Source organism: Scyliorhinus torazame, chromosome 7, assembly GCF_047496885.1.
Source record: "Scyliorhinus torazame isolate Kashiwa2021f chromosome 7, sScyTor2.1, whole genome shotgun sequence".
Taxonomy (NCBI): Eukaryota; Metazoa; Chordata; class Chondrichthyes; order Carcharhiniformes; family Scyliorhinidae; genus Scyliorhinus; species Scyliorhinus torazame.
The window spans coordinates 165,699,517-165,724,332 of NC_092713.1; the positions used below are offsets into that span (position 1 = coordinate 165,699,517).

Consider the following 24,816-nt stretch of genomic DNA (forward strand, 5'->3'; position numbering starts at 1 on the left):
ACATCAGTGCAAATGGGAGCACTGTGTCCCATGTCGTGTTGTGCTGCTGCACCATTTTTCTAAGTGTGGCCTTTAGTGTCCGATTCATGCGCTCCACAATGCCGCTGGACTGCGGGTGATAGGCAATGTGGAACTTTTGCTTTATCCTAAAAATTGTCATGATATTTTTCATGACCCTGCCTGTGAAGTGCAAACCTTGTTCCAACTCAATACTACGGGGGAGTCCCCATCTGGTGAAAATATGCTCGATTAGGGGGCGCGATTCTCCACTCCCACGCCGAACTGGCCGCGCCGTCGTGGATGGCGTCGAGGTTCACGACGGCGCTGAACGGCCCCGGTCCCGACCGATTCAGGCCCTGACAATGGGCCAGGATCGGCGCCGCGTCATCTACACGCGCCAGGCCTTGTCGCCCGCATAAAAGCGGCGCGGCATAGATGACGCGGCCGGCGCCGCATAACGGGCGTCATCCGCGCATGCGTGGTTGCCGTCCTCTATAGGTCCGCCCCGCAAGAAGATGGCAGACGGATCTTGCGGGGCCGTGGAAGGAAGGAGGTCCTCCTTCAGAGAGGACGGCCCGACGATCGGTGGGCACCGATCGCGGGCCACCCCACATCTGAGGTACCCCCCGGTGCAGGATCCCCTCTCACCCCCCACAGGCCGCCCCCCCAGCGTTCACGCACCACTCACGACTGCAGCGACCAGGTGTGGACGGCGGCGGGGGGAACCCGCCATTTTGGCCTGGCCGCTTGGCCCATCCGGGCCTCAGAATAGCGGGGGTGCCGTAGAATAGCCATTTTGGGTGTCTCCGCCGATTCTCCGGCCTGCGGCCCGCGAAACTCGACCGGGCCGTTCCCGCCGCTTGGGAGAATCGCGGGAGGGCGTCGGACCGGCGTCCCGGGGAATTTTGGTGGCCCAGGCGATTCTCCCAACCGGCGTGGGAGTGGAGAATCGCGCCCAGGATCTTTGCCGTGGCCTTGGCCGTATTTGTCCTCGAGGGGAAAGCTTCGACCCATTTCGTAAATGTGTCGATTACAACCAACACATATTTGTATCCATTTCTGCAGGGGGGAGGGGACCAGTATAATCCAACTGCAGGTTTGTCCATGGGCCATTTACAGGGCGGGTGTGTCGTAGCTGGGCTTTCTTCGCATATCTGTCCGGGTTGTTTTGTGCACAAATCAAGCAGTTTTCGACGTAATGGGATACGTCGGTTGTTAAATCAGGCCACCAGCAGAGAGGTCTGAGGTGGGCAAGGGTGGATTCTATCCCTTGGTGTCCATGACCGTCATGGAATTTACAAATTATCTCATTCCTGTCCTGGGTGTCATCTTTTAAAACTATTCCCTCATGGATCGTTAAAGAACTTTTAAACTTTTCGTAGGGAGCTGGGAAGTTTCCTTTTAAAATTTCCTTCAATGTCTCGTCTTCCTTCTGTGCCTGGGCTAAGTCTTGGATGTTGGTCTGTGAGACCTGAACTGCGTGTACTGGGGCACTCTCGGGGGGTTGCCAAAAGTGGCCATGTCGTGAGCCTGCCTTCGCCAGGGCGTCAGCTTTCACTTTACCGGGTGGGGAGGAACGATGGTGACTTCGAACTTTAACTATGCCACATGTTCTGCCTTTCGCTGTCTAGAGGATGTGTTTGAGCAGTGGGGCTGAGGGTAGGGGTTTTCCATCGGCGGAAATAAATACTCTAGATTCCCACAGGGGTAGGAATTCTGTCAGGCTGTTGCAGACGTACAAACTGTCTGAATATATGTCTGCTGGGGTCGGGAACGGCAACTTTAAAGCAATCTCTTCTAAAGCACCTTCCTGCGCGTCCTCTACATAAATACCACATCCTGTGATCTTTTCCCATCAAGGACTGTGGAGGAGCCATCTACATAAATTCTCAAAGCTTTAGGGGCTGGCTCGTCTGTGGTCGGATGCCTATGTATTTCGGGACCGACTTAGGAACAAAGGGGCCTGTACTGTGCTTGGGGTCGATGAGCTTGCACTCATGTGGGGTTCCTGCATAGTGCAAATTGTCGTCCAGAAACATGTGCGTTTTTGTCCGTTTTACGGTAATGTTGCATCCTTGTAGGAGTAGGGTCCATCGCGCTGCTCGAATTTTGGCTTACTGTGCCGTCTTTTAGTCTGCCATCCGATAAAAGCTGTGTCGGGATGTGCTCGGTCAAAATGATTATGGGGTTGAGTCCGGTTATGTACGGGAAGTACTGTACCGCCCAGAAAACTGCTAGTAGGTGCCTTTCGCAGGCTGAAAATCCCTGCTCTACTGCAGTGGTCTTCAAACTTTTTTTCCGGGGACCCATTTTTACCAACTTTCCAACCTTCGGGACCCAACCTGGCCGACCTTCGTGACCCAACCTGGCCGACCTTCGCGACCCAACCTGGCCGACCTTCGCGACCCACGCCGGCCGACCTGAATGACCCACCATTTTCTCTTACCTTGTTTGCTGCTGACAAAAATGGAGGAAATGGTTTAGGGTCCCTTTGGCCCTCGTACACGTTCCTCCAATGGAACCTGTTGGATGAAGGTGAAGCCTTTCGGTGTCGGAAAGTATGGAGTCTCCATCTGTCCAAAGTTCGGCGCCAATGATCGTGCGCGCATGCGCAATGCGGCCACATTTTTTTTACATGTTTGCGGCCATTTTATTGGCCGCTTGCAGCCGGCGTTATTAAAAGCCGGCTGCTGCGCGGGGATTTGCATGATCGGGAGTGCCGTGAAGGACGGCTCCGCGACCCTCCTGACACCCGCCCGCGACCCACCCGCGGGTCGCGCCCCCGAGTTTGAGGTACACTGTTCTACTGGATCTAAGACTCGTGAGGCCTAGGCCACAGGTCCTAAACGATTGCGCCTTTCCTGCAGTACGGCCGAAAGGGTGCGGTCGGTGATCGCTACCTCTATCACGTATGAGGAGTGTGGATCTGGGGCTTGCAAAGCGGGGGCTGTGCTCAGGGCGCGTTTCAAGGCATCCACGGCATCCGTGTGCTGTGGAAGCCATTTCCATGGGGCCTGTTTCTTAAGGAGCTCGGAAAATTGGGCTGCTTTTGTGGCGAAACCGTCTATGTGGTTTTTACAATATCCAACCAGTCCTAAAAATGACTGGAGGCTTTTGGGGCAAGGGCAATTTTACAATTGAGTCTATGCGTTTATGTTCTATTTCACGCTTCCCATGCGTGATGAATGACCGCACCTAAATATGTGACTTTTTCCTGGAGGATTTGGGCTTTCTTGGGGTTAATTTTGCATCCAATTGTTGCGAGTAGTCCTAATAATTCCGAAAGAAGCGAGGTGTGCTCTTCCTTGGTGTCCGTCTGTAGGAGCAAGTCGTCCACATACTGAACAAGGCACTCAGGGCGGGAAAATTTAGATAAGCCGTTTGCCAATTGTCTGTGAAAAATGGAGGGGGGGGAGTTGTGGAAGCCTTGTGGAAGGCACGTCCACGTGTACTGCTGTCGCTGGAAAGTGAACACAAATTTATACTGGCATGCTTTGTCCAGTGGTATGGACCAAAAGCCATTGCTAATGTCCAATACCGTGAAAAACTTTGACTGGAGTCCCTGTTTTAACATGGTCTCGGGACTCGTGGCAACGATGGGGGCAGCTAATGGGGTCACTTTGTTCAATTCCCTATAATTGATGGTCAGTCGCCATGAACCATCTGGTTTTCTTACTGGCCACATCGGGGCATTGTTCGTTGATGCTACAGGCCGAATCACTCCTTGGTTCAATAAACTTTGGATTACCATGGCTATTTCTCCCTCAGCTTGCTGGGGGAAGCCGTATTGTTTCTGGGGCTTAGGATCGGGACCTGTAATGTTAACCACTCCTGGGATTTTGGCACAGTCATGCTTGTGCTGGGCAAATGGTGCTTTATGTCTTTTCAAGACTTCTCTAACCGCTTTGTCTGTGGTAATGGTTTGTGGATCAAACCAGTACTCTCCTACTGAGCTAATCGTGTGTGCATAGTCTCCTACTGTGAGTGTGGCGGGGCGCCTGCTGCTCTAGCCGTTTTCCATATACATCCATTAACTGGGTCGAAGGAAACGTGTGTTCTCATGAAATCTGTACCCAGGATGTGTTCTGCTGCCTGGGGTAAATCTACTAAAATGATTGAGTGTTTTGTTTTAATGTTGCCAATCTGTCCATCCACAGGGGCTGTGATGTGTCCCTGCTGGAGGTGGCCTGTAAAGCCACTAAGGGTAATGGTGTCTGTAGTGGGCCATATCTCTCTCTGGTACATGGTGGAAGAGTTTTACGTGGTTTGGGACCCTCCTGTGTCCCAAAGGAACTCTACTGGACATGGTCATTTCTGGGTCGGGTCCCGTCAGATGTCGCCAATAACTGTTGCCTTTTCTGTGGCTCTGCTGTAACTACGGCAATCAATGAGTTTGCCCTCCTTTCTTTTGGTATCTATATTCTAATGCTCAGAGTCGCCAGGTATCAAATGATACCACCACAAGGTTCAACCGGCGATCCATCAAAGAGCCAAACACCAGTTAGTTAGTTCAAGGTCAAGGGTACTTTAGTTACACACACAATTAGTCATGCAACATAAACACTACTAGTTAAACTACACCTATCGACTAAGACAACCTGTACTTAACTTCAGGCACCCGGCTTAGGTCAGAGGATCAGTGGCCGCTGTTCGATTCTGGATCTATCGAGTCTGGAGAAGTAACTGCTGCTCAGCTAGGCTCATCCGTCTGGTAGTGAGCGTTGAACTTGGGCTTGCTTCTGGTGGTGCTGTGATTGGAGATGGTCGTTGCCGGGGCGCCAGATCCAAGAGAGGACGAACATATGGTGGGCTCTCTTCTTACGCTTGGGGTTTTTTGCGCTCTTTTGGGCGGTCCTTCAGTTTGGACCCCACCAATTGGGTGATCCCTGATCACTATGTTCGATTTCTAACCAATAAGTGGGCGGGGATCTGGATGATTGGGTGTGTCCCAAGCGGTCACTGACCCTGTTGTTCATGCTTCCCTAGAACAGGGAGTGGCGCCGAAATGTCTGGGACTGTACCGGTCACTCGAGTACCAGTCCTTTGTCTTGGTGGAGATGGGCCATCAAATGCTAATAGGTCCATCAAAATGCTAATTGGTCGGAGTTTCGATACCGTCTGGATTCCTCACTTGCAAATATACGTTTCAGGCTCTGAGCCTGCCTGAATCTTGCCTTGTGCATTTTACCCACTATGCTTTGCGAGTTTCTCTGTTCCTGGTTTTAAGTGGCCATCCCAGATGGCTACACATCACCACTCTCTGGGTAAGAAAGCTTTTCCTCAAATCCCCCTAAACCTCCTGCTCCTCACCTTGGACTTGTATCCCTTCGTAACTGGCCCTTCAACTAAGGGGACCAGCTGCTCCCAATCTATCCTGTTTATGCCCCTCATAATCTTGTGCACCTCAATCAGGTCACCCCTCAGTTTTCTCAGCTCCAACAAAAACAACTCTAGCCTATCAAACCTCTCTCCACAACTTAAATGTTTCATCCCAGGCAACAGCCTGGGTGCATCGCCTCTGCTATGCTGACTATTCCTGATCAAATCTTGCCTCTCCAAGTGGAGATAGATTCTCTCCTTCAGAATTTTCTCCAATAGTTTACCGACCACTCAGGCGGTGGGAGGCGCTATAGAAATGCAAGTCTTTATTGCTAAACACATGGAAACTTGCAGCTCGCGAATTGGACTTGGCTTGTTGAACCCCAAAGCTTTCCCAGTTTGTGTGACCTCTCTGGAGTGGAGTCTGAAAGCTATGCCAAGCTGTTCCTGCAACTGCGAGAAGCACTCTGAATCACTCTTGCACACAGGAATTAAACTTTTCAATTTGTTTATCACTGCAGTCAGGGGGCGGGACACAATGCAATTGAGCTGGGTTCAGCACCACACCCACCCAAGAGGGCAGGAGGAACGCCAGGACACTTTTCGCTCAATCCATTCTTTAAAAGAGGTTTTTTAAAAAGACCAACGTCTTGGGACAGTTTGTGAGTAGTTTGTGAAACTCTTTGAGTTGTTTGTTTTAACTTCAGACGTTTGTTCAACTTGATTTCCTGCCGTTCTGCAGGGACTGCTTTTAACATTGAAAACAAAAGTGCCTCGAGAACAGAACTGTTTCCTGGTGAGCTGCTAATTGTGAACGGATGATTGCTGGGATTTAATTGTGGGACTGTTGTAACCTGTCAAACAAATTGAATCAAGGATTACATTGCCGAGTGGGAAGCCACAGGGGTTAACCTGACAAACTGTTCGACATCTGACAGTGTTTACCTTTTCTTTCATGTGACCTGGGAGAGCAAGGACAAGGGAGGTTGTTTCATTAAATCCCATTTAATCAACAGCGTTAAGAAGCAGTCAACTGGATTGGTGACCTACTGTAAGTGTGTAGGATCCGAATATTTCATACTCTGTGTCCTAGCACTTTGGCACAGGATTTCAGAATACAGTCTGACACCAGAAGGTGAAAGCTCACTTGCTAAGGTTACTTTTTCAAAATGGCAGTCCAACGATGTGCAAAGTAGGTGGTTTAGCCATGCTAAATTGCCCCTTAGTGTTCAAAGGTTAGGTGGGTTTAATAAGGACATAGGGAGTCCACATGGAGTAAAATAAAGAATTTAGATTGATTTCCAAACAATGTATATACCCTGCCCGGTGGATCCCTATCTGGTTCCTCTTCTGGTCGGTGCCTTATTGGCCGACCTTTTATACAACGGTAAACAGAGATCCACCCCCACCCCCTCCTAGTGGGGAGCTCATGGTCCACAAGGATCACAGGGGAGATAATAATCCCCACCCTGTAGGTCATGTGCGGGATATTACAGTGGGGTTACGGGGGTTGGGCGAGAGTGGGATAATTCAATGGGCCGAATGGTCCCCTTCTGCACTGTAGGGATTCTATGGAAGATCACTAGTTCATGAAATGCTTCGAAGGGCTGGATGGCACGGTTCAGTGCACAGGGCAGACAGTCAGTCACATCATGTCTCAACTTAGAAATGGGAGAGCCAGACCACACAGAAGGGACTATTCTGTCCACCCTGCCATGTGTCTGAGCTCTTTAAAGGACCTATCTATTTAGTAGAGATAGGAGATTTTTTTCCTGAGGATCATGAGTCTATGAAATTCCTCAAAAGGTAGTGGAAGCAAAGTCGTTGAATATTGTTTAAGGCAGAGCTAGAGAGATTCTTGATGAATAAGGATGTGAAAGTTATCAAGGATAGGCAAGAATGTGGAGTTGGAGTAACCACCAGGTCAGCCATGAAAGTATTTAATTGGGCAGCAGGCTCAAGGGGCTGAGTGGTCTCTACTCCTCATTCATCCGTTCAGAATTAGCCCCATTTTCTCTGCTCACTTCTCATTGTCCCGAAAACATTTTGTTCCAGTATTTATCCAATTCCTTTTTGAAAGTTATTATTGAATCTGCTCCCACCGCTCTTCACTCGCATTCCAGATCACCAAAACTCACTACATAAAGAATATTTCTCAAATTGCCTCTCGTTCTTTTGACGATCATTTTAATCCTTCGTCATTCAGTTAGCACCTGTCCTACCAGTAGAAACTCTTTCTTCCTCTTTATCAAAATCATTCATGATTTTGAACAATTCAGTTAAATCTCTCACCGAACTTGGGAATATATAACACATGTCTATGCGGGCTGCTGAAGAGCTATCGGCTAATCCTGTGCTCCAGATCTCCAGGGCGGTAGCTTACTGCACTGTAAGTGCATAGCCAAGTGATTTTGAAATGTGATATGGGATTCTCTCCCTGCCACCTTTTCTGACTGTGAGTTCCAGATCCCTTCCACACTCTGGGTGAAAACAATTAGTCCTCAACTCCTCGCGAATAAGTTAATCAATTACTTTAACTCTGTGATCCCTGGTCGTTGATCATTCTGCAAAGGGAAATTACTCGTTCTTGTTCTTGGGTGGCATGGTGACACTGTGGTTAGCACTGCTGCCTCACAGCACCAGGGACCCAGGTTTGACTTTAGCCTGGTGACTGTCTGTGTGGAGTTTGCAGTTTCTCCCCTTGTCTGCGTGGGCTTCCTCTGGGTGCTCTGATTTCCTCACACAGTCCAAAAATGTACAGGTTAGGTGGATTGGTCACGCCAAATTGCCACTTAATGTCCAAAGATGTGCAGGTTAGGTGGGGTTACGGAGGTAGGGCAGGGGAGTGGGCCTAGGTAGGGGGCACAATTCTCCCATCGGGGGTCTAAGTGCCGACGCCGGAGTGAAAACCGGAGTATTTCACTCTGGCGTCGGAGGCCGCTCCCAGCCCCCTATTCTCCCGCCCCCGATGGGGCTAGGAGCGGCGTCGCGTCATTTACGCGTAAAATGGCCTTGGCCCCGCGTAAAAGTGGCACCGCGTAAATGACGCGGCCGGCACCGCCTAAATGACGTCACCCGCGCATGCACGCTTGCCGCCCTCCCCGAGGCCGCCCCGCAAGAAGATGTCCGATGGATCTTGCGGGACGGCGGAGGAAAGGAGGTCCTCCTTCAGAGAGGCCGGCCCGCCGATCTGTGGGCACCCCCATCGCAGGTTAGACCACATTTGAGCCCCCCACCGGTGCAGGAACCCCCCCTCCCTCCCCCACAGGCTGCCCCCCCAGCGTTCCCGCGCTGTTCCCGCCAGCAGCGACCAGGCGTGGACGGCGCCGGCGGTAACCTGCCATGTTGGGCAGGCCGCTCAGCCTATCCGGGCCAGAGAATCGCCGCTCGCCCATTACAAGCGGCGAGCGGCGATTCTCCGAGCGGCCAGCCGTGATTCCCGCCGCGCCGGTTTAGGGGGGGGTGGGAGAATCGCGTGCGGGTGTCGAGGCGGCATGGCAGGACACAGGCGGCGCCCCGGCGATTCTCCCACCCGGAGAATTCCGCCCAGGGTGTTCTTTCAGAGAGTCGGTGCAGACTCGATGGGCCGAATGTCTTCCTTCTTTACTGTAGGGATTCAATGATTCTTATCCACTCTAGCTAGGCCATTTGTTAATGTTATACACTTCAATTGTATCTTCCAAGGGGATCAACTTCAGCCTATCTAATCTTTTGTCATTGATAAAATTCCTCATTCCTGGCAACATCCTCAAAGATCACTTCTGTACTCTCTAGAGCGATCACATCCTTCCTGTAGTGAGATAACCAGAACTGTACACAGCGATGCCACAACAAAAAACCAGGACATACCAATTTCTGCCCCCACTGATCCCATAAGCAGAACTGTTATAAATACTTTGCTTGAGTTCAGCTTTCTAGGGATTTTTGCAAACAGTATTCAGCTGGGTTTTTGTTCCCTTTGTACAAAAGTATTCTGTACACGTGGTATAACTAATGATTTAGATAGTTCTGGTGTAATCCCCCTGCTTGTCCATGCTTGGCTAATAAAATAAAGTTTCTGTATGGGGTCTTAGCCACTTATCTATCTGCCCCAGCCACTTTCAGGGATCTGTAGACAAGAATTCAGGGTCCCACTGTTCCTCTACACTTCTCAGAATACAACCATGTATTATGTATTCCCCTTGCCTGGTTTGTCCTCCATAAATGTGTTATCTCCCATTTCTGCACATTGAATTCCATAATTCCTTAACCCCTTAATCCCATAACTTCAATGGGCCAAAGATCTTTTCCTATACCCTATGACTTTAATCTACTCTCTGTCTCTTCTCTTGATTGAATTCCCCCACCCCTGGCATAATTCTGCTACTGAGTTTGAGAGCATTGAAGATGGGCCTTAAGCAGGGTTGATATTATGATTTAGTTAAAAATGTACTCCTCTGTCATTGCCTCCTCATTGCTGCCAGCAATATGTGTCAGGAGAGTTGGGTGCGAGCCTGGCATCATTGGTCGGTATCTGGGAGTGAGGTTGAGTATCTGGATGTTTTGCGTGAGCCCTGTGTTCTCGGAACCACTGAAATGAGCAGTGTGTGAGGTTGGTAGTTTGGTAGGTAGGAGATATCATGAGAAGATGCATTCACCGATCTTTCTCATTCAGAAGAAGTCATCAGATATCTTGTGGTGCTATTACCAGGTCCTAGGGGCCAAACTCCATGCATTCACCTGCCTAGCTCCCATTCCCTCCCTCTGTCGTACCATGCTGTCTCTCCTTTAGGCCATCTCCACCACTAAGTCTTCTCGTGCTGCACCCGTTGGCCCTGGAACACACTCCACAATCTGATGTACATTTGCCATCACTTAAATTACAGCAATGTTGTAACAGTCTACTTCCCTATAAGAAGGACAGTCTGTCTTTAAGAAGAGCAGGCTGTTGTACCATTTGGTCTCTGAGCAATGCTGTTGGGCCCCTCTGCTGAACGCAGCAGTAGCTAACAGGGTGAAGATGCCTGTGGTATGGTGCCCACATGACCAAACACAAAAATCGGGCACACCAAATTTGTGCGAAGAGTAGCAGGAGGAGGCCATTTGGCCCTTTGAACCTGCTCTGCTATTCAGTAAGATAATGGCTAACCCACTGTTGCTACCACAATGTGTCTTTAACCCGTATGCGGTGGACAAATGACTGCAAATCTACTTTGTTTAAATTAAACAGTATTTATTCAGACTCATACAAAATGATAGTTTAACAATCACACCATCAAGGTAAGTTATTCTACAGAGTACTACAAGTTCATACGGGACCTTAACTTAACTTCAGAGTGACTTTCAAGTACCAGACAGATATTGGCTTTTATAAAAGCAAATTACTGTGGATGCTTGAATCTGAAACCAAAAGAGAAAATGCTGGAAAATCTCAAAAGATCTGGCAGCATATGTAGAGAGGGAAAAGAGCTAACGTTTTGAGTCCAGGTGACCCTTTGTCAAAGCTAAAAGGCATAGAAAATGGGAGATATTTATACTGTGGGGTGAGGGAATGAAAGATGAGTCATAGCCACAGAAACCAAGGGGAAAGAGTGCTAATGGCAGTCCCCAGAGAGAACAAAAGGTGTGAAAGGTCCAACAGCAGAGAAACTAACATCAGAGGATGAGCTGTGACAGATGTAGAGGGGAAGGGGAAAGCAAAGGGGAGAAAAGGTAATGAGAGGGGGGACAAGATAGGGGGAATTATATACAAAGAAAGAAGTTCATAGAATTTACATTGAGTCTGCACCTGCCCTTACAAAGTGCACCCTACTGAAGCCCACGTATGTACCCTATCCCCGTAACCCAGCAACCCCCACTTAACATTTTTTGGACACGAAGAGCAATTTATCATAGCCAATCCACCTAACCCGCACATCTTTGGACTGTGGGAGGAAACCGGAGCACCCGGAGGAAACCCACGCACACACGGGGAGAACGTGCAGACTCCGCACAGACAGTGACCCAGTCGGGAATCGAATCTGGGACCTTGGAGCTGTGAAGCAACTGTGCTAACCACTATGCTACCGTGCTGGTAAAAGATAGTTAAAATGAAATGGAATGAAAACAAAGGTGTTGAGGTGGGGTAGAGCTCGATGAATGAAATATGAGCATTTATAACTCTCTTGGGTAAAGAATTCCAGAGATGTACAACCCCTTGAGTGAAAGAAATTCTCTCCGCTTTGATCTAAAATAATCAACCTCTTGGGCGGAATTCTCCCATCCCACGGCAGAGTGTCGTAAACGCCGGCGCGTTTTACGTCGGCGCGAACGGGCCGCTGCCAGGAGTAATTCTGGCCCCTACAGGGGCGCGCCGGCCCCGAAGCAACATGGCGCAGGAGTACCGGGGCTGGCCTGTAGGAAAAGAGGCTGGGGGACAGGGAGGCCGGCCCACCGATTGGTGGCCCCCGATCGCGGGCCAGGCCGCATCGGAGGCCCCCTTGGGGTCGGAGCCCCACTCTTCCCCCCACAGGCCGCCATCCGACCCTTCCACGCAGAGCTCCCGCCGGCTGCGAGCAGGTGTGGACGGCGCCGGCAGGACTCAGCATTTTAACAACGGCCGCTTGGCCCATCACGGCGTGAGAATCGGTGGACCGGCCGTGTAGAGTGGCCCGCGACCAACGCCGTGCGAACCACGCCGGCGCCAAGCGGAGTATCGCGTGCTGGTGTCGGGGGGGCATGGCCCCTTCACGGGGATTCTCCGGCCCGGCCCCGGGCTAAGAGACCCCCGCCCAATTTCTGACATAAGTTTCTATACTTGCCACAATTGCATTATTGTATAGAATTGTAATATAACTTCTTTGCTCTTATCTTCAAATCCCTTTATAATAAAGTGAATGTTCCATTAGCTTTCCTAATTGCTTGCTGTCCCTGCATATTAACATTTGGTGATTTGTGTATGTCTGAACACCAACATTTTCCAAGTGCCTCACTGTTAAAAAGTACCCTGCTTCTCAACTCTCTGTACCAAAGTAGGTAACTTCACTTGTCCCAAATTATATTCCACCTGTGCACTCATTCAACCTGCCGACATATATGTGTGTGTGTGTGTATGTGTGTGTGTATAGATATATATATATGTGTATTACATGCTGCTCACTTTAGTTAAAATGGACACGGGCACATCTTGAATCACGGGCCCTGTGCCAAAAACCAGGGCACAAACAATTTTTCATCCCCTATCAGTGGAACCCTGTAAATGCTACAATTAACTTTCCAGTAATTTGTACACACAATATTCAACTAGAACATGTTGTTTCCAAACTCATTATATCGGGGGCATTATTTCAGCGGTCCAGGTCCGCGGTCTGTGAATCTGTGGCCTTTTGACGCCAGTTTTCCTCCAGGGGCCGCGCCCTGCTCCATGGCGGACTCAGCCCATGGACCTGGACCGCCAAAGTAGTGCCCCCGATCGGCCGCTCGCCCGACCCGGACCGCCCGCATAGCCCCCAGTCCCGAATGAGACCCCGCTGCCTTCCGATCGGCTCTCCCCCGGCTGTGGCGGCCGCGGACTGAGTTTCCCCAACAGCAGGATCACATTCGAAACACGGCGTCGGAAATTCGGCCGATCGGGGATGGAGAATAGCGGGGCAGGCCGCAGGCAATGGCCTGAGGCGGTGGATACTCGACGTGGTGTACTTCCCGAGTACGCTGCTTTTGGGGGGGCGGAGAATCGCGGAACCGGCGCCGGTTGTGCGGGAAACCAGATCCGCCCCGTCGCTGAACGTGATTTTGGCTTCGGGGTGCAGAGAATCCAGCCCTACATGTATAAAAATGGCACAAAGGACCCTGTTAAAGGATCCTCTGATAATTTGGATGTTCCTTTTCATCGCCACAGGTGGGTAAAGGAACCCCCGAAGCCTCCTCATCCTAAATGGTCCGTAGGGTCCATTCGCATGAATTTAAATATTGCAATGAAAGTATCAAGCGACAAGTGTGGCAGCATGTCATGAATGTTCTATAGAATCCCCAAAGTGCACTGCACTGACCGCCTGAAAGAGCATCTTACCTAGGCCCATTCCCCATCCTATCCCAGTGACCCCATCTAAACTGCACATCTTTGGACTGTGGGAGGAAACTGGAGCACCTGAAAGGAACCCACCCAGACGTGGGCAGAATGTGAAAACTCCACACAGTCACTTGCTGTTGGAATTGAACCCGGGTCCCTGATCCTGTGAGGCAGCAGTGCTAACCACTGTGCCACCGTGAAAATGACATGGATTGACTGGAAGTGGAGAGAACGTAATGATTTGCCCAATTTCCTGGCTCTAATATTCCAGTTTCCCATTGCCAGGACTGATCCGATCGTTGAAGAACATGGTCACATTTTGATATGAAAATAATACGGGACTGAGGCCCCATGCAAGACCCATCAAAAGATTATCTTAAATAATAGAGTGCTTCAAAGCTATTTTCTCCTTTTTTGGCTGTGATATTTACTTTCGTACTCCTTTGACTTTTGTACCTGGAATGGAGATTTCCCTCATTGTTAAACAGGTTGTAACATTCTGGATAAATAAGAACTGGATGGATAGTTACAAGGACAAGTCTGATCAAATATGCTCTGGAACCTGATTGTCCTTCGCACTTCAGGTACTGAGGTAATGTCAACTCGTCAAAGCTCCTTTGACAGCACCTTCCAAACCCAAGACTTCTACCAAATAGAAGGACAAGGGCAGCAGATGGATTGGAAACACAACCACCTGCAAATTTCCCTCCAAATCACTCTCTCATCCCGATTAGGAAGTATATTGCTGTTCCTCCACAGTTGCTGGGTCAAACTCCTGGAGCTCCCTTCTTCACACCTCCTTAACCCTACCTAAGGTCTGCCTACACCAGTTGGATTCCAGCTGTCCAAGAAGGCAGCACAGTGCTCTCTTTTCAAGGGAAGGAATAAATGTTGCCCTTGCCAGCAACGCTCATATCCTATGAATAAATTTAAAAAGCAAGAGATGCAATTGGTTGCCCCTCAAACTTGAGTCAACTAGCGTTATGGACAAAACTCTCAAATTATCGTACAGCAATCTCTTTTATTGTACCTTACCAATGTTGCTATATTTATTTGGTTATAAATATGGCGGTCAATATGGTCGCCTTCCTTAATCCTAATTATGTGTATACTTTCAGAGTCGGCAGGTATCTCTTGATACCGCCACAAGGTTCAACCCGAATACCGATCAAAGAGCCAATACGCCAGTTAGTTAGTTCAAAGTCAATACTATTTATTTACACACACAGTAAGATCCACTTATGCACAACAGTACTACAAACTAAACTATCTCTAACGCTAACACCTATACTTAACTTCAGGTGCCCACTTAGTCAGAGGAACAATGGCCGTTGTTCGGATCTGAGGCTGTTGGGTTCGAAGAGATAACAGGAGAACAGCTAAGGTTGTCCTTCTGGTAGCGAGCGTTGACCTTGAACGTACTTGCTTCTGGTGATGCTGGTGGACGGGTCTCTCCGCTTGAGAGCCAAATCCAAGAGACTGAATCTTTGGTGGAGGTTCCTTCTTATACTTGGAGGGACTTTGCGCACTTTTAGGCGGGCCTTAAACTTGGTCCCAATTAATTGGGCAGCTTCTCGATCATTGTCATCGATCTAAACCAATAAAGGGGTGGGTGCCCTGATGGCTGGGCGTGTCTTAGGTGGCCGTTGGCCTTGCTTTGTCTTTCGATTGGGGTACTGCCGCCAGCATGTCTGCGACAGTACCAGCTACCTGAGTGTTAGTCCTTTGTTCCTCGGAGATGGGCCATCAATATGCTAATTGACCCAGAGTTTTGATTCCGTCTGCTGAATGCTTTCCAAATGTACATTCAAGCTCTGTGCCTGCTTGTTGTTTAGTATTGTCCACATTTCCCTATATTCTCTGTGAGCGTCCATTTTGTATTCTGGAAGTGGCCATCCCAGATTACACCAAGTTACCCCAAAAGTATTAAAACACCACATAAAGGGTATGTAGCACCATCGATCACACACGAGGCGAGACGTAGAGAACTTCAATCGAGGTTTTATTGAGCAGACTTGTTCCCCAGCAGCTCAGTCACAGAATGCAGCTGTGGGGAGCAAACCGGGTTCTTATACCCCGCCTACCTGGGTGGAGCCCAGTAGGTGGCAGATCCAATCAGGACCCAGCATCTGACCTCCAATAGCTCCTCGGCATTCATGGTGTACCGTATTACCCCTAATACATACCACCAAGGGTATCTCTACACAGTATTAAAACTCTGTACTGCAAAGGTATCAAAACTCACGGCCTGGACCTAAATAACTTTGACCTGGATCTAAATACCACAAGTTAAGAGGCAAGGTGATTAGGCCCCCTCTTGCTGGACCCCGGTGTCCTCTCTGGGTCCCAGACCCAGGGCATGGCTCCTTACGATGGTTATTCGCTACAGATGTCTCTTTGTCTCTTATTTTTCTAGAGATCATACTCATGCTACCAGTCACATACTCACAGGACAGCCCTAATCAATCAATGTCCTTGATTCACGAATTATCAAAGAGTCGTGATTCACCCAAGGATTTGGATTTGGTTTATTGTCATGTGTACCGAGGTACAGTAAGAAGTATTCTGCGCACAGTCCAGACAGATCATTCCTTACATGAAAAAACATAGGACATACATAAATACGCAACGTAATTACATAGGCATAGGCATCGGGTGAAGCATACATAGTGTAATACTACTCAGTAGAGAAGATGAGTGGAGAGATTGGTTCAGTTCATAAGAGGGTCATTTAGAAGTCTGGTAACAGCAGGGAAGAAGCTATTTTTGAATCTGTTAATTCGTCTTCTCAGACTTTTGTATCCCATGCCTGTTGGAAGAAGAACAACCTGGATGCTTTCTATGGTGTATCTGTAAAAATTGGTAAGAGTCAATGTGGACATGCCGAATTTCCTTCGTTTCCTGAGGAAGTATAGGCGCTGTTGTGCTTTCTTGGTCATAGTGTCGACATTGGTGGGCCAGGACAGATTGTTGATAATGTGCACACCTAGGAATTTGAAACTGTCAACCATCTCCACCTCGGCACCATCTCCACCTCGGCACCATCTCCACCTCGGCACCATCTCCACCTCGGCACCATCTCCACCTCGGCACCATTGATGCAGACAGGGGTGTGTATGCCACTTTGCTTCCTGAAGTCAATGACCAGCTCCTTTGTTTTGCTGATGTTGAGGGATAAACTGTTGTTATTACACCACTCCACTCGGTTCTCTATCTCCCTCCTGTACTCTGACTCGTCGTTGTTCGAGATCTGACCTACTACGGTCGTGTCATCGGCAAACCTGAAGATGGAGTTGGGTCGTATTTCTCTCAGGAAAATCCTCACATGGGCCTGTGCTTAATTACTGTCTGTCCAAGGCATAGCAACAGCAATTGTCCAATCAGTCCTGTGCTCACTCCCTCACTGCACATCCTGTTCTTCACTGCAGACCCCTGCTGTTTATGTTGCTTATGCTGATATAGAGTTCACCTTTCTAACATTTAGGCTTTGCTGACGTCTTCACTTTGCTGATGACTTTATGAATACCATTCAGGCAACAGATTAAAGAGGATTGAAAAAGAAACAACCATGGGGATTTGTTGGAAGGTCGGTGGGGATTTGTTTAAGGTCCATGAGGATTTGTTGGAAAGTCCGTGGGGATTGGCTCAATGATTTTGAGGATTGGGGTGAAGTATTGGAGACTATTCCTTGAAGAAATTAGATACTCAAGTTAGGATCCAGGATAAAGTAGATTGGAGACAAACAAATGGCTTGATTAAAAACAAATACATTGTTAATGTGAACTGAAAGATCACTTGGATGTCTAGAAGATTATGGTAGATGTTCTGAAGCCAGTCTACCCATTACCATGCAATTATTATTATTTTTTTTTTTTCTGAATAGAAAAGAAATTGAACTTCAACAAGAAGAGCATGACAGAACAAGAAAAGAAAAGATTGGTTGAAGCTCGAGATGGAACAAAACTTGGTGAACAGCTTCAAGATCTCTGTGAGTCTAACAATCCTGATCTCTCACAAGTCGAAAGATTAATCAAAGCTTTGGAGAATTTCGACACCGATACGTTTGGCAAAGCTTTGTGTCTTGCTGCATGCAAAGGTCATGAAGGTGTGGCCAAGTTGCTTTTGAGTAATAAAGCAGACGTGAACTATCAGATGTCAGATTATGGTTGGACACCGCTCCTTAATGCTGTTCAAGGAGAGTATGAAAACATTGTTGACTTACTGTTGCAACATGGGGCCTGTCCAAGGCTTAGGAAGAAAAATGGAGCAACACCTTTCATTGTTGCTGCCATAGCTGGCAATGTGAATCTGCTCAAAATGTTTCTAAAACTGGGTGCAGATGTCAATCAGACAGACTACAATGGTTTTACTGCCTTTATGGAAGCAGCACAGTACGGTCATGAGGACGCCGTACGCTTCCTCTTCCAGCAGAATGCTGACGTGAACATGCACAGGGAAGTCCCTGATGCCCAAAAGAAGGTGGGCAAAGGTGGGAAGACTGCCCTGATTGATGCCGTGGTGAAAGGCCATGAGGACATTGTTGCAATCTTGTTGGGTGAAATGTGTGCAGATGTGAATGCACTTGATAACCTTGGCAAAACAGCGCTACTCCACGCCTTGGAGAATGACAATCAGGCAATTGTGGAGATTCTGTTAGAATTTGAAGCCAATGTTAACACCAAAGACAAAAATGAAAACACACCCCTCAATACTGCATTGACCAGCAACACCTTGCAAATCTCTGTGCTGGAACAGCTGATGCAACATACACACAATCTAAATGTTAGGGATAACAATGGAAAAACGCCCTTGATCCTTGCAGTGGAAAAGAAGATTGCAAAGGTGGTTAAACTACTGCTAGAGGATCAAAGAGTTGAAATCGATGCACAAGATAATTCAGGGCGGACAGCCTTACAAGCAGCAGTCAAAAATAAAGACACATCATTGACAAAAGCTTTGTGTGAGAAAGGAGCTGATGCTTCCTGTAGGGACTGGAATGGGAATACACCGTTAATGATTGCCAAAAGGAACTATGACAATGAAACAAGAAATGTGCTGATGAAATACGGGGCAGAGATAACATCCAACAGAAGAACTCCTTCAAGATGGAAGGAGCAAAGTACGCGCTGGCATGAGGCTCTGGGAAAACTGCAGGAAGTGCACCGTGCCCCCACTGGGAAACTGAAACTATCCAGAATGCCGGATTTTAAGATCACTAAAGGCAATGTGACGGAAGTCTACCTTGGTTTCTATAACAATGAGATTGAGGTTGCAGTGAAATGTCACAGGAAGCGCAGCGAAGAAGCCAAAAAGGAAATGGATTGCCTCAGAGACCCTACCATCAATGACAGCAGTCTGTTTGCTAACCTCCTGCATTGGGAAAGTGACGAGTTTTGTGATTATTTATGCCTGGATCTCTACGAGTATAATCTTGAGGAATGTGTGACCAATTGTCCTGAGGAAATTCGGAAGGGGGCCCCGAAAATAATGAAGCGGTTGGTTGAAGCCCTTCAGATTTTGCATGGAGTTCAATTTGCTCACCGGGATTTGCATCCAACAAATATCCTCAGAGGTAATTCCTCATCCATTTTCATATATTTTGGGCGGTAACAGATTCTGAGTTTCTCCTCCCATTGCTTTTGCTTTTTGTTTCAACTAATCACTTCAAATCCATGCCCTTCATTCCCAACTCTTCCACGAGGGAGAACAGCTTCGCCCCTACCTTCTCTATCCAAAACCCTCATGATTTTGAATGCAGGAGTGATGACACTGCCAAAGGACGTCATTGACAGTCACTTTCAGACAACTTGAGTGGATGAGTGGAATTTATTTCTTTAGTATGTCGGTGAGATCAAGTCACAGTGTTGGGGAAAAGTCGAAAAAGAACAATACTGTGCGTCCAGCTCGTTCAGTCACTCGCCCTGGAATCTCTGATGGGATTCTGTTTTTTTTTTTTAAATCAAGTCGTAAAATTACTCCATTCGATGGCATTAACTTCCTTCAGGACAGCAGTTTTCCCAAGATGGGCTATGGACCGTAGCCTTTTGTTAAATGTGGTCTACCTTGCCATAACCCAAGTCACATCATTAATCTGTAGCACCACAAAGAAAGGGTGCTCAGTCTGCATTGATTTGGCTCAAGTTTCAATTGATACCAGCCGGAATTCTCCGGATGATCCCTGGCAGCGGGGTTCTCTGGTCCCGCCGGCAACGCATCCCCACCCACAGGTTTCCCAGTGGCGTGAGGTGGCTTCAATGGGAATTCTTTTTTTTAAATACATTTAGAGTACCCAATTATCTTTTTCCAATTAAGGGGCAATTTAGCGTGGCCAATCCGCCTACCCTGCACATCTTTGGGTTGTGGGGGTGAGATCCACGCGGACACGGAGAAAATGTGCAAACCTCAATGGGAATTCAGATTCACAATCGGCAGACAGAGAATTCCACCGCCAGCGAGCGGTGCACAGCCTCCCGCCGCCACGAAACAGGCAGGCCGGAGGATACCGCCCATCAAGTAAGAAACAACCAAACCTGTTCCCCTCAGTGCTGCTGCCTTTACACCACATGAAATGCTGGAAACAGTCTCTAGAGCAGAAGGAATTGTGACTCACAAGAACAAGCGAACTTAATTATCTGTGTTTTACATCTGTGCAAAACTAACATAAATTTCTCCACAGAATCATAGAATGGTTTCAGTGCAGGGTGAGGCCATTCGGCCCATCATGCCTGTGCTGGTTCCCTGAATGAGCAATTCACTGAGTTCCATTCCCCAGCCTTCTCCCCGTAACCCTGTGCATTCTCCCTTTTCAGATAACTATCTAATTCCCTTTCGAATTCTTCAATTGAACCTGCCCCACCACACTCTCAGGCAGCATATTCCAGACCCGAATCCCTCGCCGTGTAAAAATGTTTCTTCTCATATAATTTTTGTGTCTTTTGTCAATTATTTTAAATCTGTGCCCTACCGTTCTTGATCCTTCCACCAATGGAAACAGTTTCTCTCTCCCTACTCTGTCCAGACCCCTCATGATTTTGAAAACTTCCATCAAATCTCCTTTCAACCTTCTCTTCTCCAAGGAAAACAATCCCAACTTCTCCAATCTAACTTCATCACTGAAGTTCCTCATCTCAGGAACCATTCTTGTGAATTTTTTCTGTACTGTCTCTAATGCATTTACATTCTTCATGAAGTGTGGTCTCTGGAACTTGCCGCAATCCTCCTGTTGAGGCTGAACAAGTGCTTTATACAAGTTAACATAACTTTACTATAAGCAAATACTCCGGATGCTGGAAATCTGAAACAAAAACAGAAAATGGTGAGAACAACTTAGTTGGTCTTACAGCATCTGTGGAAGGACAAAATAGCGTTAACATTTCGATTCCGATATGACTCTGAAGAAAGTCATACAGATTCAAAACGGTAACTCTATTTTCTGTCCCCACAGATGCTGCCAGATCTGCTGAGTTTTTCCAGCATTTTTTGTATTGGTTCAAAATGGCCGCCTTGCTTTGTACCCGATGTTCCTGTTAATAAAGTCCAGGCTGCTGTATGCTTCATTACCTGCGCTCTTAAGCGGTCCTGCCACCTACAATGATTTATGCACATTTATCCCAGGTACTTCTGGCTCCTGCGCCCCCTTTAGAATTATGCCCTTTATTTTATATTGTCACTCTCTGTCCATCCTATCAAAATGAATCACTTCACATTGAACTTCATCTGTCACTTGTCAGCTCATTCCACCACCTTTTGAAGTTCTAAGTTTTGTGTCATCCTTATAAAATCATAGAATAAAATCCCTACAGTGCAGAAAGAGGCCATTCGGCCCATCGAATCTGCACCGACACTCTGAAAGAGCACCCCGCACAGGCCGAATCCCCCGCCCTATCTCTGTAATCCCAACTAGGGGCAATATAGCATAGCTAATCTACCTAACCGGCACATCTTTGGACTGTGGGAGGAAACCAGAACACCCGGAGGAAACCCACCTGTCTTGAGCCTGTACTTAGGTCCAGCTAATGAACATGTCTCAGGAAGAGCAGATGGCCCAACACCGACCACAGGAGAACGCCACGATAAACCTTCCTCCAGTCCCAAGGCACAACCATTCATCACTACTCCAATTTCAGAGAACTACATCATATTGGAGGGGGCTCAGAAACAGGCCTGTATTCCAAATGAACATCCTCCCAGCCTATCACCAAATTAGGATTGTCGACTATTAATTTCTCCCTCATGTGTTTAAACAGCTTCTCCTGAAATCCTGAAAAGTGTCTGCAGTGCAAGTTGACTTCAACTCTGATGGATTTGAAAAAAGAAAATCCAGATTTTCTTTGAAAGTAAATGGTTGCATTTAAGATTGATTTGGACTGTTTTTGTAGTGCGTCTGCTGGTAAATATTGGTTTAATTTTCCACAGATGTTAAAGGAAATTTTCGTCTGGCAGACTTTGATAAGAGTGTGAATTGTGGTAAGAATCCAGCTGTGGCCATATCCTGCAAGGCAACCTGGGAGGCGTCTGAAATCTTGCAGAAACTGAAACACTCCCCAACAGCAACGTTCGGAGCCGATGAGCTTCTCAAGGCGGATTTACAGGTCCACACTCCGCTTTCTCTTTTTCTCTCTCTGAGACATCGAGGGTAAGGGGTCATCGTCAGCCTTGCAACTAATGTTGAGAAGAGCAAACGGGATAAATCACGTGGTGATGATTCGATCAGATGATGCCAAGTTCATGTTTAAAGCTGTTGTGAGGAACAGGATGTTGATTGTTTGGGGCATTTCTTTTTAATCCTCAGTGGAGGGAAAGTGCTGCCGAAGGAGCCTTGGTGAGTTGCTGCAGTGTATCCTGTAGATGTTGCACACTGCTGCCACTGTTCATCGATGGTGGAGGGAGTGAATGTTTAAGGTGGTGGATGGGGTGTCAATCAAGTGGGCTGCTTTGTCCTGGATGGTGTCGCGTTTTTTGGGTGTTGTTGGAACCGCGCTCATTTAGGCAAGTGGAGAGTATTCAAACACATTCCGGACGTGGGCATTGAGATCTGAGAGAGCACAATTGCTTCACAGCTCCAGGGTCCCAGATTCGATTCCGGCTTGGGTCACTGTCTGTGCAGAGTCTGCACATCCTCCCCATGTGTGCGTGGGTTTCCTCCCACAGTCCAAAGATGTGCAGGTTAGGTGGATTGGCCATGATAAATTGCCCTTAGTGTCCAAAATTGCCCTTAGTGTTGGGTGGGGTTGCTGGGTTGTGGGGATAGGGTGGAGGTGTGGGCTTGGGTAGGGTGCTCTTTCCAAGTGCCAGTGCGGACTCGATGGGCCGAGTGGCCTCCTTCTGCACTGTAAATTCTATTCTGTGAACCCTGGGTGGGATTCTCCCATCCCGCGGCAGAGTGTCCACACCGCCGTAAACGCCGTCGCATTTTACGACGTGAACGGGCCGCTGCCAGGAGTAATTCTGACTCCTACAGGGGGCCAGCACGGCGCTGGAGCGGTTCGCGGCGCTCCAGCTGCCGATCCCGGCGCGAACTGTGCACCGCGGGATCCGCGCATGCTCAATGGCGCCAACGCGTGCATGCGCAGTGACCTCCTTCAACGCGCCGGCCCCAATGCAACATGGCGCCGGACTACAGGTGCCGGCGCGTAGGAAAGGAGGCCCCCAGCGAGAGAGGCCGGCCCGCCAATCGGTGGATCCTGATTGGTGGGTCTGGCCACATCGGTGCGCCCCCCCCCACAGGCTGCCACCCAACCCTTCAACGGCAAGATCCCGCCGGCTCAGAGCAGGTTAGAACGGCGCCGGCGGGACTCGGGTTTTTGTTTGTTTTTCACGGCCGCTCGGCCCATTTGGGCCGAGAATCGGCAGGGGGGGGACCGTAGAGTGGACCCCGACCGGCGCCGCGCCAACTACGTCGGCGCCGATTCTCCGCTCTGTGGAGAATCACGTGCCGGCATCGGGGCGCCGTGGCCCGGTCACGGGGATTCTCCAGCCCAGGGCTGGGAGAATCCCGCCCCATAAGGAGGTACAGAACTTGTGACTCACTACAGATGATGTTTAGAAAGAATTCAGGCAATAGAAACTGTTGTATTATGTGCCTGCATGCCATAGAATTGTAAAGGTGGTCGGCAGAGCGATCTTTAACATGGGGCTGGAGAATAGCACAGCCCACGGTATGATGTATAGAGTCACAGGGTAATAAACTCTGAGAGAACACTCTGGAAGCAACCTGTATTGCAGTAGCACAATGCATGTCTGTAACCTGGATACTGTAACTAGTTAAGGACGAACAATAATTTAAACATACCAGTCTCAAGCTCCTCATCACTGAGATACCACTGCAGCAGAACAACACCTTGTTACAAAAGTAAAGTAAAAAAAGGATGGAGACTATGTATAGTTCTATTACTATATATGTTGTGTTGTGTCAGGATGACAATACCTTATGTGCAACTAATTGGTATCATCTATGAATTGGTCTGTTCTATCAAAAAAAACTTCAGGTATAGATACACCACTTGTACCTCAGCAGCAGTGGTGATGGCTACACTTGACCTCAGTGTCCTGATCTAGGTGACAGAGCAATGAAACAGTATCAGTGTCTGGTGAGTGCTGCTTGAAGTAGGGTTGAAAGCAGAGAGAGTGAGCTGTAAGGGGACTCGTACCTAAGAAGATAGCGACACGTTTGCGAGGCAGGTCAAGTGGCTGATCCCTGATGGGCAGAACTGGGGAATGGTCAATGGCTTCAAGTCTGGGGTGGGACACTTGAGTCTAAAAAGTTGGAGTTTCAAAATGGCCAAGGAGGAATAAACACAATCCCATCAATTTCAGGCTGACCAGTATCAGGAATTTGCTGGTCTTTGTTTTAAATGAATTTGGCTATTTTAAAAATGTATTCATTCATGAGAAATGGGCATCGCTGACAAGGCCAGCATTTGTTGCCCATCCCTAATTTCCGTTGACCCGAGTGGCTGTGGGTCTGGAGTCACATGTAGGCCAGACCAGGTAAGGACAGCATCAGCGAACCAGATGGGTTTTTACGACAATTGACAATGGTTGTATGGTCACCATTACTGAGACGAGCTTTTAAATTTATTCATTGAATTTAAATTCCACCAGCTGCCATGGTGGGATTTGAACCTGTGACCAGAGCGTTAGCCTGGGCCTCTGGATTATTAGTCCAGTGACATTACCCATACAGCCATAAGAAAGGTAATGCGGTTTTTACTTTGATGTTTTAATGTTCCCTGTGTTACTGGACACATTATGAATATTTATTGAAACAGTAAATTGTTTATTTATATATTACATGCAACTGGTTGTTTTACAATTAGCCTAGTCTCCCTTGGGTATTTATTGTGCTACCTTCCAGAAGACAGGAGAAATGTACATGAGCGAACTTGTGACAGTGCAGAAGCCAGGACACACAATGGGGAGGAGGTGGTTTCATTCTTCCAGCCTCATTCCCCGGACCGCACTATTGTATG

The 24,816-nt window shown here is 48.2% G+C and overlaps 1 protein-coding gene across 8 annotated transcripts in view; it reads left to right on the forward strand.

The window, feature by feature from the left end:
* LOC140426675 (2-5A-dependent ribonuclease-like) overlaps positions 1-24,816 on the forward strand; it is an 81,594-nt gene that overhangs the window by 17,430 nt on the left and 39,348 nt on the right. For 4 of the 8 annotated variants that reach the window (XM_072511762.1, XM_072511763.1, XM_072511765.1 and 1 more), the window contains 2 exons: positions 17,229-18,917; positions 21,761-21,936. In XM_072511762.1, coding sequence (XP_072367863.1) covers positions 17,258-18,917; positions 21,761-21,936 — 1,836 coding nt within the window. In that variant the 5' untranslated portion in view covers positions 17,229-17,257. Of the gene's footprint in view, positions 1-5,870; positions 6,116-6,222; positions 6,371-17,228; positions 18,918-21,760; positions 21,937-24,816 lie in introns of those variants that run through there. The other 4 variants (XM_072511760.1, XM_072511761.1, XM_072511759.1 and 1 more) reach the window with 4 other exon arrangements.